Source organism: Dufourea novaeangliae, unplaced genomic scaffold (genome assembly GCF_001272555.1).
Source record: "Dufourea novaeangliae isolate 0120121106 unplaced genomic scaffold, ASM127255v1 scaffold235, whole genome shotgun sequence".
Classification (NCBI taxonomy): Eukaryota; Metazoa; Arthropoda; class Insecta; order Hymenoptera; family Halictidae; genus Dufourea; species Dufourea novaeangliae.
In genome coordinates, this window is record NW_015374123.1 from 373,918 (window position 1) to 393,964 (window position 20,047).

At 33.9% G+C, this 20,047-nt stretch overlaps 1 protein-coding gene across 1 annotated transcript in view; it reads left to right on the forward strand.

The window, feature by feature from the left end:
- The window catches only part of LOC107191200, a 38,230-nt gene extending 24,010 nt beyond the window's left edge, over positions 1-14,220 (forward strand). Inside the window, exons 14-33 of the mRNA XM_015580176.1 lie at positions 478-949; positions 1,338-1,573; positions 2,215-2,576; positions 2,827-3,104; positions 4,688-4,875; positions 4,958-5,125; positions 5,204-5,350; positions 5,434-5,512; positions 6,322-6,860; positions 7,236-7,394; positions 7,939-8,232; positions 8,442-8,625; positions 8,698-8,854; positions 8,963-9,225; positions 9,362-9,375; positions 10,374-11,000; positions 12,664-12,843; positions 12,964-13,116; positions 13,270-13,348; positions 13,854-14,220. Of these exons, the coding sequence (XP_015435662.1) occupies positions 478-949; positions 1,338-1,573; positions 2,215-2,576; positions 2,827-3,104; positions 4,688-4,875; positions 4,958-5,125; positions 5,204-5,350; positions 5,434-5,512; positions 6,322-6,860; positions 7,236-7,394; positions 7,939-8,232; positions 8,442-8,625; positions 8,698-8,854; positions 8,963-9,225; positions 9,362-9,375; positions 10,374-11,000; positions 12,664-12,843; positions 12,964-13,116; positions 13,270-13,348; positions 13,854-14,090 (4,816 nt within the window). The 3' untranslated portion in view covers positions 14,091-14,220. The remainder of the gene's footprint in view (positions 1-477; positions 950-1,337; positions 1,574-2,214; positions 2,577-2,826; positions 3,105-4,687; positions 4,876-4,957; positions 5,126-5,203; positions 5,351-5,433; positions 5,513-6,321; positions 6,861-7,235; positions 7,395-7,938; positions 8,233-8,441; positions 8,626-8,697; positions 8,855-8,962; positions 9,226-9,361; positions 9,376-10,373; positions 11,001-12,663; positions 12,844-12,963; positions 13,117-13,269; positions 13,349-13,853) is intronic.
- Positions 14,221-20,047: the final 5,827 nt, after the last annotated feature.

A 20,047-nucleotide genomic window follows, 5' to 3' on the forward strand; every position in this document is an offset into this window, starting at 1 on the left:
TCAGAATGGTTGTCTGGAAGGTAAACTTCACCCTTTAATAGGAGTGTGCCAAACTGTACTTTTCCTTGATTTTCGTCAAGTGCTACAGAATGCAAACAATATTTGCAAAATACGAGCTCGTACTGCAAAATACGAGACGCCGTACGATCTTCGGTACTTTTTCAATTCACAACTTGGTCTATTAAGCTTCTTAAACGCTATTAGATTTTCAACCTTATTGAACGATTCCATTATTTTACCGTCCGTAGAATTTCAATTTGATAATATATTTAAGCTACACATTGTTCTCCATATTAATATCACTCGATGTTTACTTAATTTTGAATTTGTCGTATTTAGCTAATGTTTTTTTAACATTTCCATTTCTCTGATTCACTGCTTTATTATTTTACATTGCAGGTGAGATACATGATACGCCAGCATCATAAGCCTAACAAAACCATCCTAAATAAATTGTTTCCTCTTGTGTAATTACAGTAACTATGAGAAGACCATCACTTTCAAAGAAACGCCTAAAATGTCTACGTACCTCGTAGTCCTAGTTGTATCTGATTTCTTTGGGATAACGGATAGTGGAATATATGGAGTTTGGGCTAGACCAAATGCACGTTCTCAAATGGAGTACGGTTTATCGATCATGAAGCCGCTTGTGCAATTTTACGAAAACACGCTGAATGATCCGTATCAACTAAAAAAACTTGACATGGTAGCGTTGCCAGACTTTGTAGCAGGAGCAATGGAGAATTGGGGTTTATTAACATACAAAGAAAGGAATCTATTATATTCGCCGGAAGAATCGACTACGGCAACACAACAGAGTATAACCACCGTTGTATCGCACGAAATCGCCCATCAATGGTTTGGAAATATGGTCAGTCCTGCCTGGTGGAAATATGTCTGGTTGAATGAGGGTTTTGCCAGATATTTCGAAACATTTGCAACCGCATCGGTGAGTAGTTAATACATTTGTTCAGAAGCCCTTTCATAATTAAGCGATTTAAATGATTTCAATCGATAAAGTCACGTTTACAAAATATTTCGTTGATAACTTTAGTGTTAAGGAATAATTTTTATACCTGATGTCCGCTATCTAGTGACTTTTAAATAATAAGTGATCTAATACTTTTTTCATAGATTCAGCATTGTTGTCTGAACGCTAATAAGAACTCAGTAGAACATATATATTTTATATAATAGTATCATTTAATATTCATTCGCTAATTATTCAAAACGAACGGATTCATTCGTAAATTTAATAATTCATATATTTATTTCGTTGGTGTAAATACAACTAAAACGAATATTAATATAACTGACAAGAAAATTCTATTTATCAGGTGGTAAATTGGAATCTCGAGTCTCAATTTGTAGTGGACCATGTTCATTCGGCTCTTGAAGTAGACAGTTCGTCGTCCAGTCATGCCATGACACACGATGTATCCAGTCCAACCGAAATTTCGGGACTATTCGATACAATATCCTACGCTAAAGCTGCTTCCGTGATAAGAATGATGAGAGCATCATTTGGTGATACTGTATTCTACAATTCCCTTCACAGATACCTCCGAAACCGGTAAATCTTATACTTAACTAAATTTGACGCTATACTGAATTCTGTATAAAGCAATTGCTACATAGTTTTCTATGCATATTCAAAAGACCCCTTTCACATGGAACGGTTTATAATAACAATTGGTACATTTAATGTTCTAACTATTACTATTGGTGCTGAAAGAATAACTTATTGTCCTATATGTATATAAAAAAAATTTCGTAGAGTGTTAAGAGATTAATGACAGTAGAGGACTTTGAATATCTTATTTCATTTGCATGTTGGATAAACTAGAGAACATGTGCATTCGTCTGCGAACGAAGCACAATAAGCATAATCATAAATACACAATACTTGTTCTATAGATGTACTTTTGGACATTAAAAAAGCAAAGGAATTCTTTGCATCAAAACATACTTAACAATTTCTCCGAGCATTTATAATCATTACCAAGACAATTTCTTCGTAAGTCATTTATTTTCTGAATACAAATTACACTCGCACAGTAAAAAAATAGTTAAGCCGTGTATTCTTTTAAAAAAAAAGATTAACGCAAAAGAGTTTATTCGATCATTTGGACTCATCTTTGAATGCTATGCCTCTAATTTTGACATGTCCTGTACAGTTATCACTAAAACTCATGCAATCATTTGATTTTACAGTCGGTACAGCACAGCCACACCAGAAGATTTGTTCGATGCGTTCAAACAAGAAATCTCTGATACTGGGCTTAAAAATTTGATTTACGATATTATGAACTCGTGGACCACACAGCCAGGATATCCTGTAGTACACGTTAGCATACAAGGCAATAGTGTAAAATTACAACAGAAAAGATTTCTGATCGATAAGGAGAAGGCTAATTCTGATACTAGTTTGTGGTACGTTCCAATTACTTGGACATCTCTGTATGAACCTGATTTTAATAATACGGCACCAAAATACTGGCTGAACACCGCAGAGGGTACCACCACGCTTCCGTCTGACGCTACGGATTTATTCGTATTTAATGTTCAACAATCAGGTACACCAAAAAAATGTCTATTTAACTATTTCAATGAAATACGTATTTTGAACCGAAGAAATTTAATGTCGCAATCTAAACTATCTCCACTTTATATCTAGTATGACAACAGGTGTCTCAAAATATTTATATCGTCTAAATCGTTTAAATTACAATCAACCTCCTAGAGTTAACATAATTGATTGTTTGACGAAGGAATTAACTTTCCTTCAAAGATTTCAATACGATTTCAATTTAACCTTAATTCCAGGCTTCTATCGTACAAATTACGACACAGATTATTGGAGACGAATAATTGACTTCTTGAAAAGTAAACAATACACAAAAATACATGAAATCAACCGAGCCACGATCATCGATGATTTATGGAACTTCGGTAGAGCAGGTCACGTTGACTACGAGATCGTGCTGTCTGCAACACAGTATTTGGTCAATGAAACTGATTACATTCCATTGAAAGCATTCTTCAAAGGTTTAACCTTCTTGCGCAGACATGTTCAAGGCAGAGATGCTGACGACGCTTACAAAGTATAGTATTCTTTTTATGAAATATTTCCTTCCGTGGACCTCAATTCTTGTCATACTACTTACACATCCGCAGTGCATGTTGATGAATTCGTTGCCGTTGTGCTCAAATTGTATTGTAATATTCGTTATCACAGCGACTGCTGAATATTTATGGAAATATCGAAATAAGACACTAAAACATGTTATTAGGCAAAATTTAAATGTTTTAGGCTTAGCCACCCCCCTATCGTTTAAATGAAACTCTACACTCCCAGTCAGCCAAACCTGCAAAACCAAATTTTGCCCAGTGCCTGGTATAATGTTATGTACTCAACACAGCTACAAGTTTGATGCAAGATCTGCAATCAACAACTTGCACGGAGATTACCAGCAGATTAGCAGCAAGTCTTGTAATATAATATAGGTTATAAATTGACCTAGTTTAGTTAGCCTGGGTTGTGTTGCAAGACTTGTTTCCAATTTGCTGCCAATTTGCTTTAGCAATGTGTTAACAGACTCTGCCTGCAAAACCCAAGTCAAATGCGGAAACAGACAGTTATGGTTTTTTAGACAAACTTTGTCATTATTTGCTGGCAATTTGCTCGAAACTTGCACGCAACTGGTTATTAGGGTTATTGAATATGTTTAATTTTAAGTATAGATCAAGATAATCCAATGACGATCGATACTCAAAATTAGTCAAGGTCGCAAGAGAGAAAAACGTCCTTGTACCGTTGCAATGCACCTTTATTTACAATATTTTAATGTATTTTATTTGTTATTATTTGAGGAGGTGTTCAAAGCATTCACTTACAACTTGTAAACATTTCACAATTCAATGGCGACACTTACCATAAGTTTAACGTATCTTCATTTTCACGTGATCTCTCACGACATAACACTTTCTTTCGCATATATCCACAGGAAATAACCATGGAGTGTTAGATTCAACGATCGCGATAACCATATTGCACGGTAGAATAAATTTTCGGAAAATAAATTAAAAAAATGTTTCCGGAAGAATGGATAGTCTTCTCAAGTAGTTCAATTTGTCTAACTTTTTCTAGTATTTTCAATGTTGTTAGAAATATTCAACTGTCTTAATCATCTCGTAGACCCACTCGACTCGACTCGAAGTCAGTGGCTTGTATAAATACCTTATATTCCTCGCCCCGTGTAGTAGGTACTTCTTTTATATTGCAATGTTCACTTAAAGTAGTAATTATTCCGTCTAGAATTATTCACTCCTGTAGCGATCATTTCTTATAACTGTATTCTTCTCGTAAATTATTTGACCCTTATTACCTCGAATGCAACCTTATTTCTCGTCATGAAATTAAGTAACACTCCCCTAGTTCATACAATTTTTTTAAATATTGCCTTCAGCAAAATGATACATAGAACTTTTTAAAACAAAATGGGAGTGATACTATATAGGTGTAAATACTTATTCGATTCTTTCCTCCTTGCAAAGATTTGGATATATTTTTAAGGATTTGTCCAGATTTCCCTGCATACAGTCACTATTTTTCATGTAAAACAGTTGAGAATGCTGCAACGAAAAAGTAGATGGTACAAGCTCACGAAGTAATTGTTTGTTGTAGCAATACGTAGCCAGAATTGTTACCCCGATATATAATAGGATCGGAGACACAGATACTAAATGGTCTAAGCACGAATTGCGACTACTGAAAATGCTATTACGAAAGTGGGTATGCCAAATAGATGCCGCTGACTGTAAGGCTAATTCCTTGGACATGTTTAAAAACTGGCAAAATGGAGATTCTAAAAAGTTTGTATTGATTGGAGAATTTATTAGAAAAACACGATTTTGGAGAAACTGATTTACCCATTGGATTTCACATATTTTGCAGAATACCGCCAAACTTCCGCAGCGCTGTGTATTGCGAAGTTGTCAAGTTAAATGATTTTAGTAAATGGAATACTATATGGACGTTGTACCTGGAATCAAAAGTGGCTTCAGACAAGTCATTGATTCTTCAATCTCTAGCTTGTACTACCGATAAAAAATTGTTCTACCAGTAAGTAGGTGTTTACAAATTTTAATTTCTATGCAACAAAAAATAAAAATCATAACTGTTTATTATTTTCCACCAAAGGCTTCTTCATACAGCCATTGAAGACAATGGTGTAATTAGACGTGAGGACAGTTCTACTGTATTTTCCAATATCATAGAAGCCAGTCTAGAAGGCGTTGACTACGTAATGGATTTCATTAAAGCTAATTATATAGACATAGTCGAATAGTAAGTAAATTACCTATTATGAAATAGTTAAACTGACTCGTGTAAAACGTAATAATATTTTTGCCATTATGTTTTTTCAACAGCTACAGAGGACCATCGCAAATCCACAGTATCGTTAATACATTAGCCAAGAGAGTGACCACTGAAGAACTCTTGTCAAAGGTAATTCATATCCATTACAGTTCGTAAGAAACACATTTTTCTTCGATAGAGTGCTTTGCAGTTCAATGTGGGATATAATTTACCCATTGATAATATTTACTAAATGTCTAATCATATATAGGCTGATAATAAAAATCTAGGATACTTTCACAGTTAGAAGAAACACTTGAGTTGAGTAAGAGCTCGTTTATTGGAGGCTATTTTATTGTAACATACGTACGCCCTTCGCTCATACGTATTCCTCTCACACGTGCGCGCACCCCACTCTGTCGCCCAGTATGGAAGGAATAGAATACATACGGTGTCGCGTTTAACTCGTTTATTTTTCGTCACAGAAATTACGGTGTATATAATACTGTTCTGAGACAATGTTTCAATACTCAGTAACTTTCATGATTAAACTTTTTTATATCTCTAAAAATAACGGAGACAGTAATAGTAGTAACTGTGGTCGAATAGTGCATACATCCAGCCCACCGTACCTGTAGCTCCGTCAAACAAGTGAACGAGCGATTGGCGGGGAGAATGCGCGTTTGATTGGAGCTCGCTTAATGTAGTATTCTTGGAACTTTAACCCTCTACAGCCCCGAATGCTGCAATAAATGAGCTTCTACTGTAATATTCCCAAGTACTAGTAATCATTTTTAAAGTACTGTATGCATAATGGCTGTCTCATTTTGAAAATATTATACTAAATTATTAAACCAGTCATTTACATACATAAAAATGGTTTTCTACTAACTAATTATTACACTATGCTTTCACATATATTCTAAAAATGTTGTTACACGAATTCTCCCTAATTACAGTACACCGAGTTGATCAGTTGGTTAGCGATACAGGACCCAATATTTAGGATATCATTGAACTCCTACCAAAGTATCGTAGAACAAGAGCGGACCTGGGCTGAAAAGAACGTTCCAAAGATACACGCATGGATAGAAACGAATTATCAATCAACTAGCTACCGCCTACCAAAAACGTTCACTCCATTGAAATACAACATCTATCTTGCTCCATACTTCGAAGAGAAAAATTTCCAATTCGTTGGAAAGGTTCAGATAGAGATGAAACGTCTTATGAGCACGTCCCGTATAGTTCTTAATAGTCACGAGCTTGACGTGACGAAAGTATCAGTTTACAATAGTAACGGCAATTTGATCAAAGGTGAAGAATTAGTAGTAAGCAATCTTGTTACGAACAAGGAGACTCAAATGCTTAAAATATTCATGAAAGAATTCATAAAGAGTCAAAACATTATCGTTGAGATCGAGTATGTGGGATATTTAAATGAAAAAATGCAAGGCTTTTATCGAAGTTATTATCAGAATGATGATGGAACAATACAGTGAGTAAAAAACAAATATAACTATTTTTCTAGTGTGCAAAACACGGACGTACATAATCCTTGCCCAAAATATCTTAGACCGAAATTATCGTGATTAAAAAATAGCACATATCTAAGTAATAATTCAAAACATAAATCTAAAACAGGCGCAAACAACAAATCGTAAAGCCTTTTGTGATATTTTATTTTATTATTCTGAAAGTATTTTTAAACCATATGACTTAAATACACTTATTATTATATAAGTATCTGTATATAACAGAGTCACAGTAGTTTTTATATGTGTCACAAGTATTGCAAGCATAATAAATGAGACGTAACTTAGACCAGAACAGAAACTTAGTAAATATACGCATAATTGACATTGTTTTACAGATATTTGGCGACCACACAGTTCGAACCTACTTATGCTAGGAAAGCATTCCCCTGTTTTGATGAACCAGCTTATAAAGCACCCTTCATAATTAACATCCAAAAGCCCGTAAACTCTGTAGCACTTAGCAATATGCCTAGTCTGAGGTTGACGTCATCGGAGTAAGTACACTATTATTCGTCATATTTAACTTCACTAATTTCACAGGTTTCATAACTTAAATACATCTTAAACATTGATATAATATGTGGAAAATGCAACGCTCACTCGGACATAACTTGTCCTTTGTTGTTCAAAGCTAATCAGTATAATTACCCTTTTCCATACTACTTTCAATGTCACGATGGTAGAAGAAGTGTCATATAATTAAACAATTTTTTTCACAACGCTTTGAATACCTATCATGCGTTTTACTTCATCAAAAGAGTTCTTAAGAACTCGCCCGTGCCATTGATGTGAACATTGCCGCGTGTAAAACTACTTTAATTGCTGAACCATAAAATATTCTATACCCCCAAAGATGCGCGTCATTGGAGCCGAGCTGTAAGCATCTGCCAACGCAAGGCGAAAAAGATAAAAGGAAACTTTCTGTTTTTCGATATTAAAAGATTAATGATTAATTTTTCAACATATAACAAATTTACGTAATTTCCAGGTGTTTTTACGTTTACCATCGATTACTAATAGTAGTTATGATGCGTTTAGCGTTTCAGGCCATGTATGGGAAACATTTCAAGAAACTGTGAAGATGTCGTCGTATTTAGTCGCGTTTGTCGTTTCCGATTTCAAGCCTGTAAGAGAGGAATCCACAGCAGTAAATGTATGGAGTAGACCCAAAATGGCAGAAACTGGCGATTTTGCACAGATCGCTGCTCAACGAATGCTTGACTATTTATCCCTGGAAACAGGCTATAAGTACACTTTACCGAAACTGGATTTGATAGCAATTCCTGACTTTTCAATGGGTGCAATGGAAAACTGGGGGCTTGCTACGTTTAGGTGAGTACATCTCTTCACTAATTGTTTTGCCATACTCCTGCACCATATAGCTTCATAATCGTCAAAATATCTCAAACATCATATAGCTTTATAGTTACCATCACTGGTAAATACAATATAATAATAATAGTAATAATATAACAAAATTTCTAAAAGTACTAGCACTAGTAGGTCTAGCACAATTTCAAGTTGAATAATCGTCTTTACAGAGAATATGCGCTTCACTACGATAAAGACGAAACGTCAGCTACATACACTGATTATATAATAACTATAATAGCCCACGAATTATCTCACATGTGGTTCGGAAATTTGGTGACCTGTGATTGGTGGGAATACACCTGGCTCAATGAAGGATTTGCTGAATATATGCAGTGGGTTGTCTCTAACCAAGTGAGTTCTTGCAGTTACTTTTCAGTTTCAAAGCTATTGACTTGTAACTATGTTTAAGCAAACCTGTTACAGTTTCGACCTAGCCATGAATTCGACAATCTCTTCGTGGTTAACGAATTACAAAATGCGATGCAAAACGATAATTTCAAGACGTCACACCCCATGAACCAACCTGTCAGTAAACCATCAGAAATATCTAACGTTTTCGACAGCATTGCATACGGAAAGGGTAAGTGGTTACCAAATACTTAAATTTCATAGCCATAAAATAAAATTATCGGTGAATTGATATTGAATACAGCTGGAGGAAAACTCTACAAATGTAATCATATTACAGCTTCCAGTGTCATACGCATGATACATCGTGCATTCGGACCAAACATCTTCAAGAATGCAATAAACCGATATTTAAAAAGACATCAGTACAGTACTGCGACACCAAAAGATCTTTGGAATGCCTTCGATGAAGCAATCAACGAAACCCGAACAGTTGGGGACTGGCACGTCGGTATGGAAGAATTAATGGATAGCTGGGTTAACAAAGCCGGATATCCTGTTGTGACAGCATCGTTAGACAAAAATACAATAACTTTAACACAGGTATTTCGTAGTTTAAATTCAATTTTTAGTAATTAAGCCAACTCTCTGCATGTTTATATTGAATTCCTCTTCCTGGTATAATTTCATAATGACCACGTGAACGAAATGTCTTGTGCATGTGTATATTGCTATTAAGAAATTTTTCTGTACGTGCATACTTCGTTAATGGGCAATATAAGTGAAGTATACATATACCAAATATAACCGAATTTCTTCAAAATAACAAAACACAAGCAACTTGTGCGAGAGAATTGTCAGATTAGATTTAAATAATATATTTATTAAAACAAATGGCTAAAACTACGTGAAATAAGATAATGATTATACTATGACAATTACAATTAAACTAAATATGACTATGACTATAACTCACAATAAGTGACTACTGTAGAAACTCAAACTCTTAACTCATTATCTACGACAGAACTTTGCAATCGACTGTAGCGGCTTCTTGTAATGGTTACTTTAAGCCGCGGATACAGGAAACATTCCATCACGAAAGTTTGGACCCTTACAGATGGTTTTAATGATGCCCTTGCAATAATCAACTGAATTGAATTTTTAGTCACTAGTCAATGAATAAGGGGTAAAGCGTGCACAAGCCTCGCGAAGTTTAAAATACGATAACTTATGTCTTTTGATAATCTTAACGCATTTTCCAAAAGTTGTACCGAAGAGTTTGTTGAATTTTGATTGCCTCACGCATTTTTTCGATGTTTTCTTCGATGATCCTGTCACAAACGAATTGGCCGATAATAGTCGTTAATGTCTTCGCAACCCGCTTCAACCCCCGTTTAAACTAACCACAAACTTGTACGAGATAAACAATTATGGCCATACACTTTTTGTACCAATTGATGAATTTCGGTAAATGTTTTACCAAATTTAAAAAAAAAATTCAACCGATACCAACGTTCAACCCGTTTCCTAACATTATTCGTAAATGAACAAAAATAAATGAAATAAATTCTACATTAATATTTGCATCCCAGTCTTTACAAATTTTGATCGAAATCAACATCCTTGATTCGAAAATTGATTTACTATTAGCTAGATAAGACAAACGTAACAACCAAGTGCCAGTATTATTGCTCCACTTATAATACTCCAAACTATCTCTTTCAGGAACGCTTCCCTGCTCGTGGTAGCGATTCATCCAAGGTGAGCTACTGGATACCAATCACAGTAACATCATCCACTAAACCTGACTTCATAACTACTGAAACAAATATATGGATGGGAGCAAGTCCTCAGAGCATTTATTTACCAAATGCAACGGAATGGTTCGTCGTCAATGTTCAACAAAGCGGTTACTACCGCGTAAATTATGATAACATTTCATGGGAACGTTTAAAAGAGGCGTTGGACAAGCCGGGTCACAGTCAAATCCACGTAACGAACCGTGCTCAAATCGTAGACGATGCTCTGAACCTAGCCCGTGCTGGTTACATTAACTATGGTTTGGCGTTTAATTGCATAACTTATTTAACCAAAGAGGTAGATTATCTGCCATGGAAAGCATTTTTCAATGGAATGAGTTATATAATTCAACGATTCGAAGGACAAGACGGTTATGAACTGCTCCAAAGACATATTGTGCTTCTGACATCGAATATGTTTGAGGAACTCGGTTACGTAGATTCGAGGAACGATACTCACTCGAAGCAACTGAAAAGAGAACTGATTTTAACTTGGGCGTGCAAAATGGGCAATACAAGATGCGTGGATTTCGGAAAGGAGTGGTTCGCAGATTTCAAGGCAAGGACTAAGAATGGGTAAGCTTTTCCGCATTGTTACAATTATATAGCCCTGTAAGGAATTATTAAGAATAACAATAGAACACAGATTCTAAGAACATTTCTCAAATTTTACAATATGTCTGAATTGACTGAATTAATGCCAGTCTAACACACATCGATATCAAGTGTAACCCAAATGTAATTCAAAGATCGTAAATCTAAACAAATTCATTTAAGCATGCCAATTCTCGTGACATTTAGCACAGAGGTAGATCATATGAAACTATTTCAGGTGTATTATTTTCACGGCCTTGTTCACATTAGGGAAGTGCAATAACACATCAAGGTTCGAAATGGAACAGTTATTTAACTACACAACTGAAAAATTAAGAAAAATAATGGCAAATAAGAAAATTTTGTTTGTTCATTATAAGACAATAATGTAGTGTCAATAGAATTTCGAAAAACTCAATAATGGCACTAGTACAATTTTTATTATTTTTTTTACAAGTATAGAAATTAAAACAAATCATTTTTTGTTGAAACATTACGGATAGCAACTATGGACAGTTTTAATGAATACAGATATTTTATAAACCATTGGAAGATCCTTATAGGTATAAAATAGTACAATTACCCACCCCAAGCCTAACTTAAGTCTGTTTAAGACATAATGTAGGACAAACTGAAGCGTAAACATAATCTTCATTTGACTCTGATCAAGTTCATCCATGATCCAAATATATTACGGATACAACTCTATCTGAACATATTCCTAACTTAGACCTAGCCAAGGTTTTAGATCAAAACTCATTCTGTAATAATTCAATCTGAATCGTTATTCAAGTATAATCAAATTACCATTTACATATAAAAGAATCTACCTTAGTCATGACACTAACTTAGCTCAGTTCCATCAACAAACTAACTCGAATACAATTCTGCTCCAATTCAGACTGATATCCAACCATAATGTATTCTTAACACACAGCTAATTCGGATATAAGTCAATATGATAACGTAATATAATTCAGTTACAGATAGATACTGAGCTAAATCTAATTCGAGGATACCTTCTATACAATCCAGATCTAAATAGGATTTATCTGAATCATAAACAAGTATTAATTTGCATCTAACTCGTGTCCAATTCTATTTTGAACGTAACGTAGTCCTTACTCAAAATTAATTCACAGAAAATCCAATCATAAATCAAAACTAATTCAGAAATAGTTTTATCCTAAGAACTAATTCAGAAGTAGCTGATCGTACATTTATCCGAGAAAGGGGACGATTCCCGTTTTAAGAAGAACACCTACGCAACGCTGTAACAAATTATACGAATCACTTCTTCGCATGAGGCATGACCCATGCCTGCATACTTCCATTTCTCGAGTCTCACACTAAACTGAGAGTAACTACTGCTTACTTCGAACGTAAAGCTACACTGATCTAAGATTAGATCAGATATAAATTATGCCACAACTGAAACCGAATACGAATTTATCTTGCAATTAATCTTGCTCTCAAATTAAATCAGATCCATCACAAAAAAACTACCCTTACTTATAATTAATGCCTAAACACATATTGACTCCTTAACAAATATTATATAATTTTAACCATAATATAAAATGAATGTTCATCCAAGAGAAAAAAGATGAATAAACTACAACCTGTATTCGACATTCATTCACAGACTGTCGAACAGAATTTCACCAAATGCGAGGGCAGCAGTTTACAGTACAGCGATTAGAAGTGGAACATACGAAGACTGGGAATTCTTGTGGCAACATTATCTGAAAACAGAGTTTGCTACAGAGAAGAAGATCATACTGGATGCTCTTGGGTGTACGACGAATAAAACTCTGTTGAATATGTAAGTAAAAATCTTACTTTTACTTAAGAACTATTGTGCAGAATCCAAACATAAATCCGTTAAACCGTATGTAATTTTGCCTGTTGTTTTCTTTGTATGACACGTTTTCTTTTATTCTAGGTACATTTCACGTGCACTGAATCACGATTACACTTCCGATATTCGTAAACAAGATGTCAATGCAGTTCTAGCTTCTATTTACGGCAGTGGACAGTTAGGATTTAATGTGATGTTGGACTTCTTGATAACAAATTATCAATCCCTTTACGCATTGTAAATATCCAAATATTTATCATTTAAAGAGATAATGGTATATTAGGATTAATGTTAATTGAGAAAACAAAATTCTCTTCTCAATGTTAATTCTTTTAATGGAAGATTATAAAAGCGTATATTACAAACGTACACTTGCTTTCATTTTTTCAGTTATGGCAACTGGGGAGGTGTCGGAAGCTTGTTGTCTAAATTAGCATCTCGTACTTCCAATAAAGATCAATTGAAAAAGGTAAATTAATATTTTAATATTAATATTGAATATTAATATAAATCATATCATTAAGATTGGTATACTGATAATGTCCTATTTTGATATAATATTCCAAGTTCAAAGACTTTACCAATAGAACGGAAAAGTGCGAGATGGAATACAGCATACTGGTTTTGCAAATTTCAGAAACTGTAATTATATAAATTAATTGAAGATATTTGTCTATCTGTTTTATGAATATCCATTTATCTTACAATTGCCAGAAATGAACTATGACAAATAAATTAATCTAGTTGCTATTGAGATCTAGGTTCAGTTGTAATTATTACACACAATTATTATATTGAATTTTGTGAAATTTTATAAAATAGGCAATTATTATAACTGCATTTAATTAGAAATTATCGGTCAATCTAATTTTCACTTCACTAACGCCGAATTATGATGTCAAATTTTCTTCAGTTCATGGGTGTAATTAAAACTTGCATTTTTCTGAAACACACATATTTTTTTTTTATTACAGATCACTGACTTTGTGGAATCTAAAAAGGATATCATGAAAGATATTTCATCTACCCTTAACGCAGCCGTATCAGCCGCAGAAGAAAGTGTCTCGTGGTACTCGTACCACAACCATGAAATTATTCGCTGGGTAAAATGGCACCTTGCCAATTCGAAACAAAATAGCGGAGTTGTTCCAAACAGTTATGGTATAATCTCTGTGGCAATAATGGCACTAATCCCGTACATGTTAAGTTAATATACACTATATATTATAGCGAATCATACCAATGGATATAAAATGTTAATATTCGATAAATAGTTTACATAGATTAAATATTGCTGTGTACATTTAACAAAATGAAAGTATTATAAAATAAAGTAATATATTGATTTTATAAGAATGACAATTATATAATTCTAATTGCACTTATTATATTTCTCTAACTGAAAATACGGTCCAATACATATTACTTTTATTTTCATTTAGATATGGCTACCCTGATAACCAGTTGTGTACAAGTTTCAAGCAAATTGCCAGCAATAAATGACTAAAGTTGTGTAAAAAACCATAGCCATCTGTTTCCGCATTTTACTTGGGTTTTGTAGGCAATGCCAGCTGACAAAATGGTAAAGCAAATTGGCAAAAAGTCTTGCAACATGACATATGTCAAATTGAGGGCAAAACCGGAACACGGTTTGCGCAAGCCAACTTGCTCCATATATTGCTGCCAATTTGCTGCCTATATTTCTTCCAATGTGCGTGCAAGTTGTTCATAGCAAATCTTGCATAAAATTCGTAGCCATAACTTTATAATAGGCATTGGACAAAATTTAGCTTTGCTGGTTTGGCCGACTGGATATGTTAGCTTTGCATCTAAATACATTCCAGGGTAGTTTACTACGTTCGTTTGAGGTACATTTTTGTTATTTAAGGTAACCGGTAGACGTATCTGCTTTTTTAACGTAAATGTGATGTGGATGGATTTTTCTTCCTTTTATTTTTACTTCTCGATGCTATTATTGGAGTCCCATGGATAGCTAGGATCGCCGTATTGTCTATGAATGTATACAAGCTTGTATAGGATTGCTCCTAGCACACTTCCTTGCTGAACTCCTGCTTTTATAAGAAAAGTGTCAGAGATTGCGTCTTGGATTTCAATTGCAAAATTCTGTCAGTTAGGTAGGACTTAAGTAAATAATAGTAAGATGGCGGAAAATTTTGTAACATTTTGTGTAGCAAACCTTCGTGCCACACCTTGCCGAAGGCTTTCTCAACATCAAACAAACTCGACGGATATTGTCGACCACTTTGTGTACCTGCTCTGTTGCCGCATATTTTTTGCGGAAGCAGAATTGTTTCAGTAAATCTTTTCCAGATTTTTGAAACGTGATGGTACGTGCTGTCTTCCATTATTTTGGAAAGTGTAAAAATCTCAGAAAGTCATTGAACAAAATTTTCAAGAACCTTATGGCTTTAGGGGGAAGTGACTTGATAATTTTACAGATATCGTTTTCTGAAATACTTTAACTGTTTCATATTTATGTAAAAGAAAAAACTTACGATATAAAAAACACTTATGAAATTAAAGGTCTTATGGAGAAAGATTCGGGTAAAATTCGAGTGAAAATAGTAGAGGATTTTGGTTAGAGTACACAGTCGAACTGCATAACTTATTCGAATAATAATTTCTAAACGACAAGAAAATATTTATAAAAGAATTAATTTAAAGTTGCTTACGAAACATTACATTTATGGTCTACGCATCCATTATAATATGCAAGGTGTAATAAAAATGTTGCAGGTCCCTGAAATGGAACACTCGTGAGGTAAATTGGAACAAATTTTTCCTTAGCACAAATGTTATCCGAGGCTTTGTTAACGAAATATTAACGAAAAACCCCGACCAATGAGAGCACGGGTCTGCCGACCGAGTTCCCGCGGTAACGTTAACTACGCACTGCGATTGGTATGATTTTGTCCTTGACAACATATGTCAAGGTCAAAATCATCAAAGCTGCCTGCCCTAAACGCAAGTTTTACCGAAATGACAGAAAGAAACTTTTCAACACTAATAAAGTACATATATTTAATGTGCAATATGTACATGCACTACACTCTGCTGATGGGCGTAGCCAGGTTATCAGTTGGGGGTGGGGGCAAAAATATTAGCACATCGACTGCCAAAGTGAAAAAGGCCGTGCGTAGCCAGACACGCTTTATTTTGTTTTTGAAGTCATAAATGCTTGAAAATGTAGACGTTCTGTTAACAGAGGCTGTTGGTCGTGTTTCAAATTATACTGCGATATTTTAAATATTACGAAAAATTTTGTAACTCTGGGAAGGGCGGGGGGAGGGTGGCGAAATCCAATTTTGTTCTTATAGGGTGGAGTAAAAGCCACTTTTTTCCAGCCCACCCCTAGCTACGCCCAGGACTCTAATCAAACTTATAAATATTAATTTTGTATGTATGTATGTGTTCTCCTGTAACTATATAGCTCCATAGGCTTGAGTCAAGCCGAAGGTTCTTCCAATAAATACAATATTAACGGAACATATCACAATGTTACACATGTCAACATATTCAGGGTACACAGGGAATCACATGGGTAATTTACATTAAAATATAATAAACATAATCTAACAAAATACTATTTGAGTAAAAACATGACGTGGATCGTTTCTTGCTGAAAAACTGAAAAGAATTTATAATTATATTTTGAAAATTTATGTTTCCTGTTTATTCAGGATAATACATCCTACTATGTTCCCAGTATTCCTTTGTTTTAGAACACTCGATGTAAGTATTTCAATATAATTTTGTAAAAAATAATTAAATACGTATAGCAATACCTACAATGTTGAGAATCGTAAATATGTTACCGGTAGTTGAACTTTTCAAACGTATCCGACTTTTTTCATCATCTCCGTCACCCAAAAGTTGTTCTAACATATGAATATGTAAATGCTATCAATACAAAAATCTACACAATACATCGAATTTTACCAATATTAAAAGATCAATTCTTGGTAATCAATAAATTACTCATGAACGTGCAATTCACGTTTGTGTCAAGTACGAAATCTATAATACGATTCAAAATATTGAAGTATTTTTAGCATTTTAACATTATATAAGTAAAAAATGTACAGTATTAGCAATATACATATATGTATTTCTAATAGATTAATATTAATGTTGTCACTAGATCGGCAAAAACATTAACATTAAAACGTTTTATAACATATCTATAATATATTCTATAATTAAAAAAGAGTTACATATGATAATTGATATGTAAAAATACTAATACTAAAAATATTATGTTTCATTACCATTTATTATGTTAAGACGTATAATATTGTGAATAAATAAGTCATCTTACATCACACTGAATACTAAAAATTATTATAGGTTATAATTACTTCGATTCTCATCTATCTGTTTTTCTAATAATTATGAATATTCATTGAAAATAACAGTATCACTTATAATCATAATTTGAAAAAATGTTGATAAGAATTGGAGGGTACTTCGATCGAATTGCTCGAAATCGACATGCTGTGACGATTTCCACGTTACACAGAAATATAAGATATAGATATTCGATAATTGTAGAGATATAAATGATTAAATTAACGGGCCTCGCGATATATACTATGTCGTCTTTTTTGACGAACTAGATATGTCGGAAGTGGTTCAAGTGCGCGTATGATATTCTGTTTTCGATTCCATAAAAATCACCAAAAACTTTTTAGTTGTACATATTTTTAGTTTCAATTCCTCGTATAATTTATAACGCCGGTGGTAACATTAAATTAACTAACTTATGAGAATTATTGCAATGTTATCATGAATACTTTGCACGTTGCATTTTTAATCATCGGGTTTACTCTGTCGTTCCATGAAAATCAAGCTTTGAATAAAGAAACTAATAAGACTGAAGGTAAATGAAATCAAATTTATAAGTAATTTGACTATTAGTCCGCAACATTTTGAATAATTTTAACAATTATAACTACCTTACCTGTACAAACTTCCTTCTAATATCTGTCGTGGTACAAACTATTATACAGAGTGTAGATATTACAACCTTTTGTACAGTCATCATCGACATAACTGTTCTGATTGTTTTGACATTTCCAACAGTTTGAACCGTTTTACTAGCCTGTATCGCCTTGCCTTGGCCATCCATACCACCTCGATACCTTTTTTTAATTTTTTTATTGAAGCATGTTGTTTAACACTTTCTGGTACAATGTAGCCGTCCAATTACTTATCTCGAGTATTTTGATTCGTTCGACAGATAGAAACTATTTGTACTGTAGTAATTTATTGCATAAAACGAAAACGAGAAAAAATTATTTGCCTTTAAGGAATTAGCCCTGACACTATTTCACGTAATTCGACCAATGAGAGTTTGATCACATGAAAATTTTCATCAACCGAATTCTACACGGTTTTTAATCTGCAGAAGTTGTATGTGACACGCTAATAAAAGAATTTTTATATGCAGTTTCTTATTTTCATCCTTTTTTTAAATTGATATTAAGCAGTCAAGTATGGTCTTATTAAATGCGTTCTATTGTTAGGGATTGTGTCTTCTCTTGTGAAGACTGAGAAGAATATATCAACATACTTCTAATATAATCGGGAGGTAGCATAAACTATGTAGCTATGATTTATGTAGAAAAAGTTGGGCTTTAACAGACACCGTTCAGTTAAATAAAAATCAGGCCGCATAAAGGTTAATAAGTTTAATTATACACCTCAGCCGTTTTAATTGTCTTACTATCTTTAATTATCTTAACCAACTGGCGTACCTAATCTTCATCAGATTAGTCGTCTCAATTAATTTGAGAATTTTATCGTGTACGACATTTTATCATGATAAAACATTTTTACATGAAATTAGGGGGAGGGGCGGTTAAGTCATCCTTTTGTTCGTACAGCATTTGTTTAAAAACTACAGGCCGTCAAAGTTTGCAATTTTTGCTTATTTTCATGAAAGGGGAGTACTTATGAATTCTTATTTCGGAAATTATTTATCGTTATTGAATTCATTTTCTTCTTTGTTTTAATGTCGAAGTTGTGGCCTATTTAAATAATACTTTTAAACTTTACATTTGTAGCCATTGTACATAATGGACTGTACAAAATCATTAATGTCATTTAGGCGTACTACTATAATTATTTAACATCTATCAATAGATTCAGAGATATTCACGGAATATTATACAGACGTCTTCGCTCCGAGAATGAATGAAAGCAATCCGGCGAACAGAGAGCATCTTGAATGAGAGAGAAAGAAAATGTGCAATGAGTTGAACAGAGAGAACGTTCAAAGAAAGAGAAAAGAGAAAAGAGTCTACTTATGTATTGGGGCAGCCACCGTTACCCTAACAACTACTTGCATAGCAACTTGGGGCGTCCCAAACTCTCGGGACAGCATTCAGACAGGCCTGGTGCAGAATATCATAGCGTTTTTTAAATCGGCTTCAACGTGGTGCAACATGATGTAGGGTAGACCGAGGCGAATCGGATTATTTTCTGTTTGATAGTAAAAAAATAATAGTTAAAGTTTAGAAAGCTGATTATGTATTATAAATTCGTAGTTACTACACATTTCATTCGAACATTAAAACAAAAAAATAGAAAAGACCTTAAAATCTTCCTTTCGCAAACAAAAAACGAAAATGTGAGAAATTTCCGATTCGCCCTAAAAGTTGGGGCGAATCGGATAATCCAGATATCCCTGAAAAAACTCAAATTTTCATAAAAAATGTCTAAATTAATTTTAAAAACTACAATTTAATGATATGGGGTCAATTGACCCTACTTGGCACATAGGACGCAAGTATAGTGTCCTTTAACACCACCTCTATCAGCACAATTCTCGTGACACCACTCATCGCAGTAATTGCATTGTATCCAATCTTTAATTCCTTCTGGACACCAGGGACCTTGATTGATTTTTTTAATGTACCTACACACTATCTGTATATAAATAATTATCACATTTATAATCATAAAAATATTCCAACGAAGAAAAAAAGTGATCCAATTCACCCCAAATGTCGTGATCCGATTAGCCCCATACATAAGGATTTTAAATTGAATAGGATACGTAGACGAATCATGATATAATAATCTAAAGTATATGAAATATCAAATTTGGACACCATACGAACTAATAATAATAAACACATTTGAA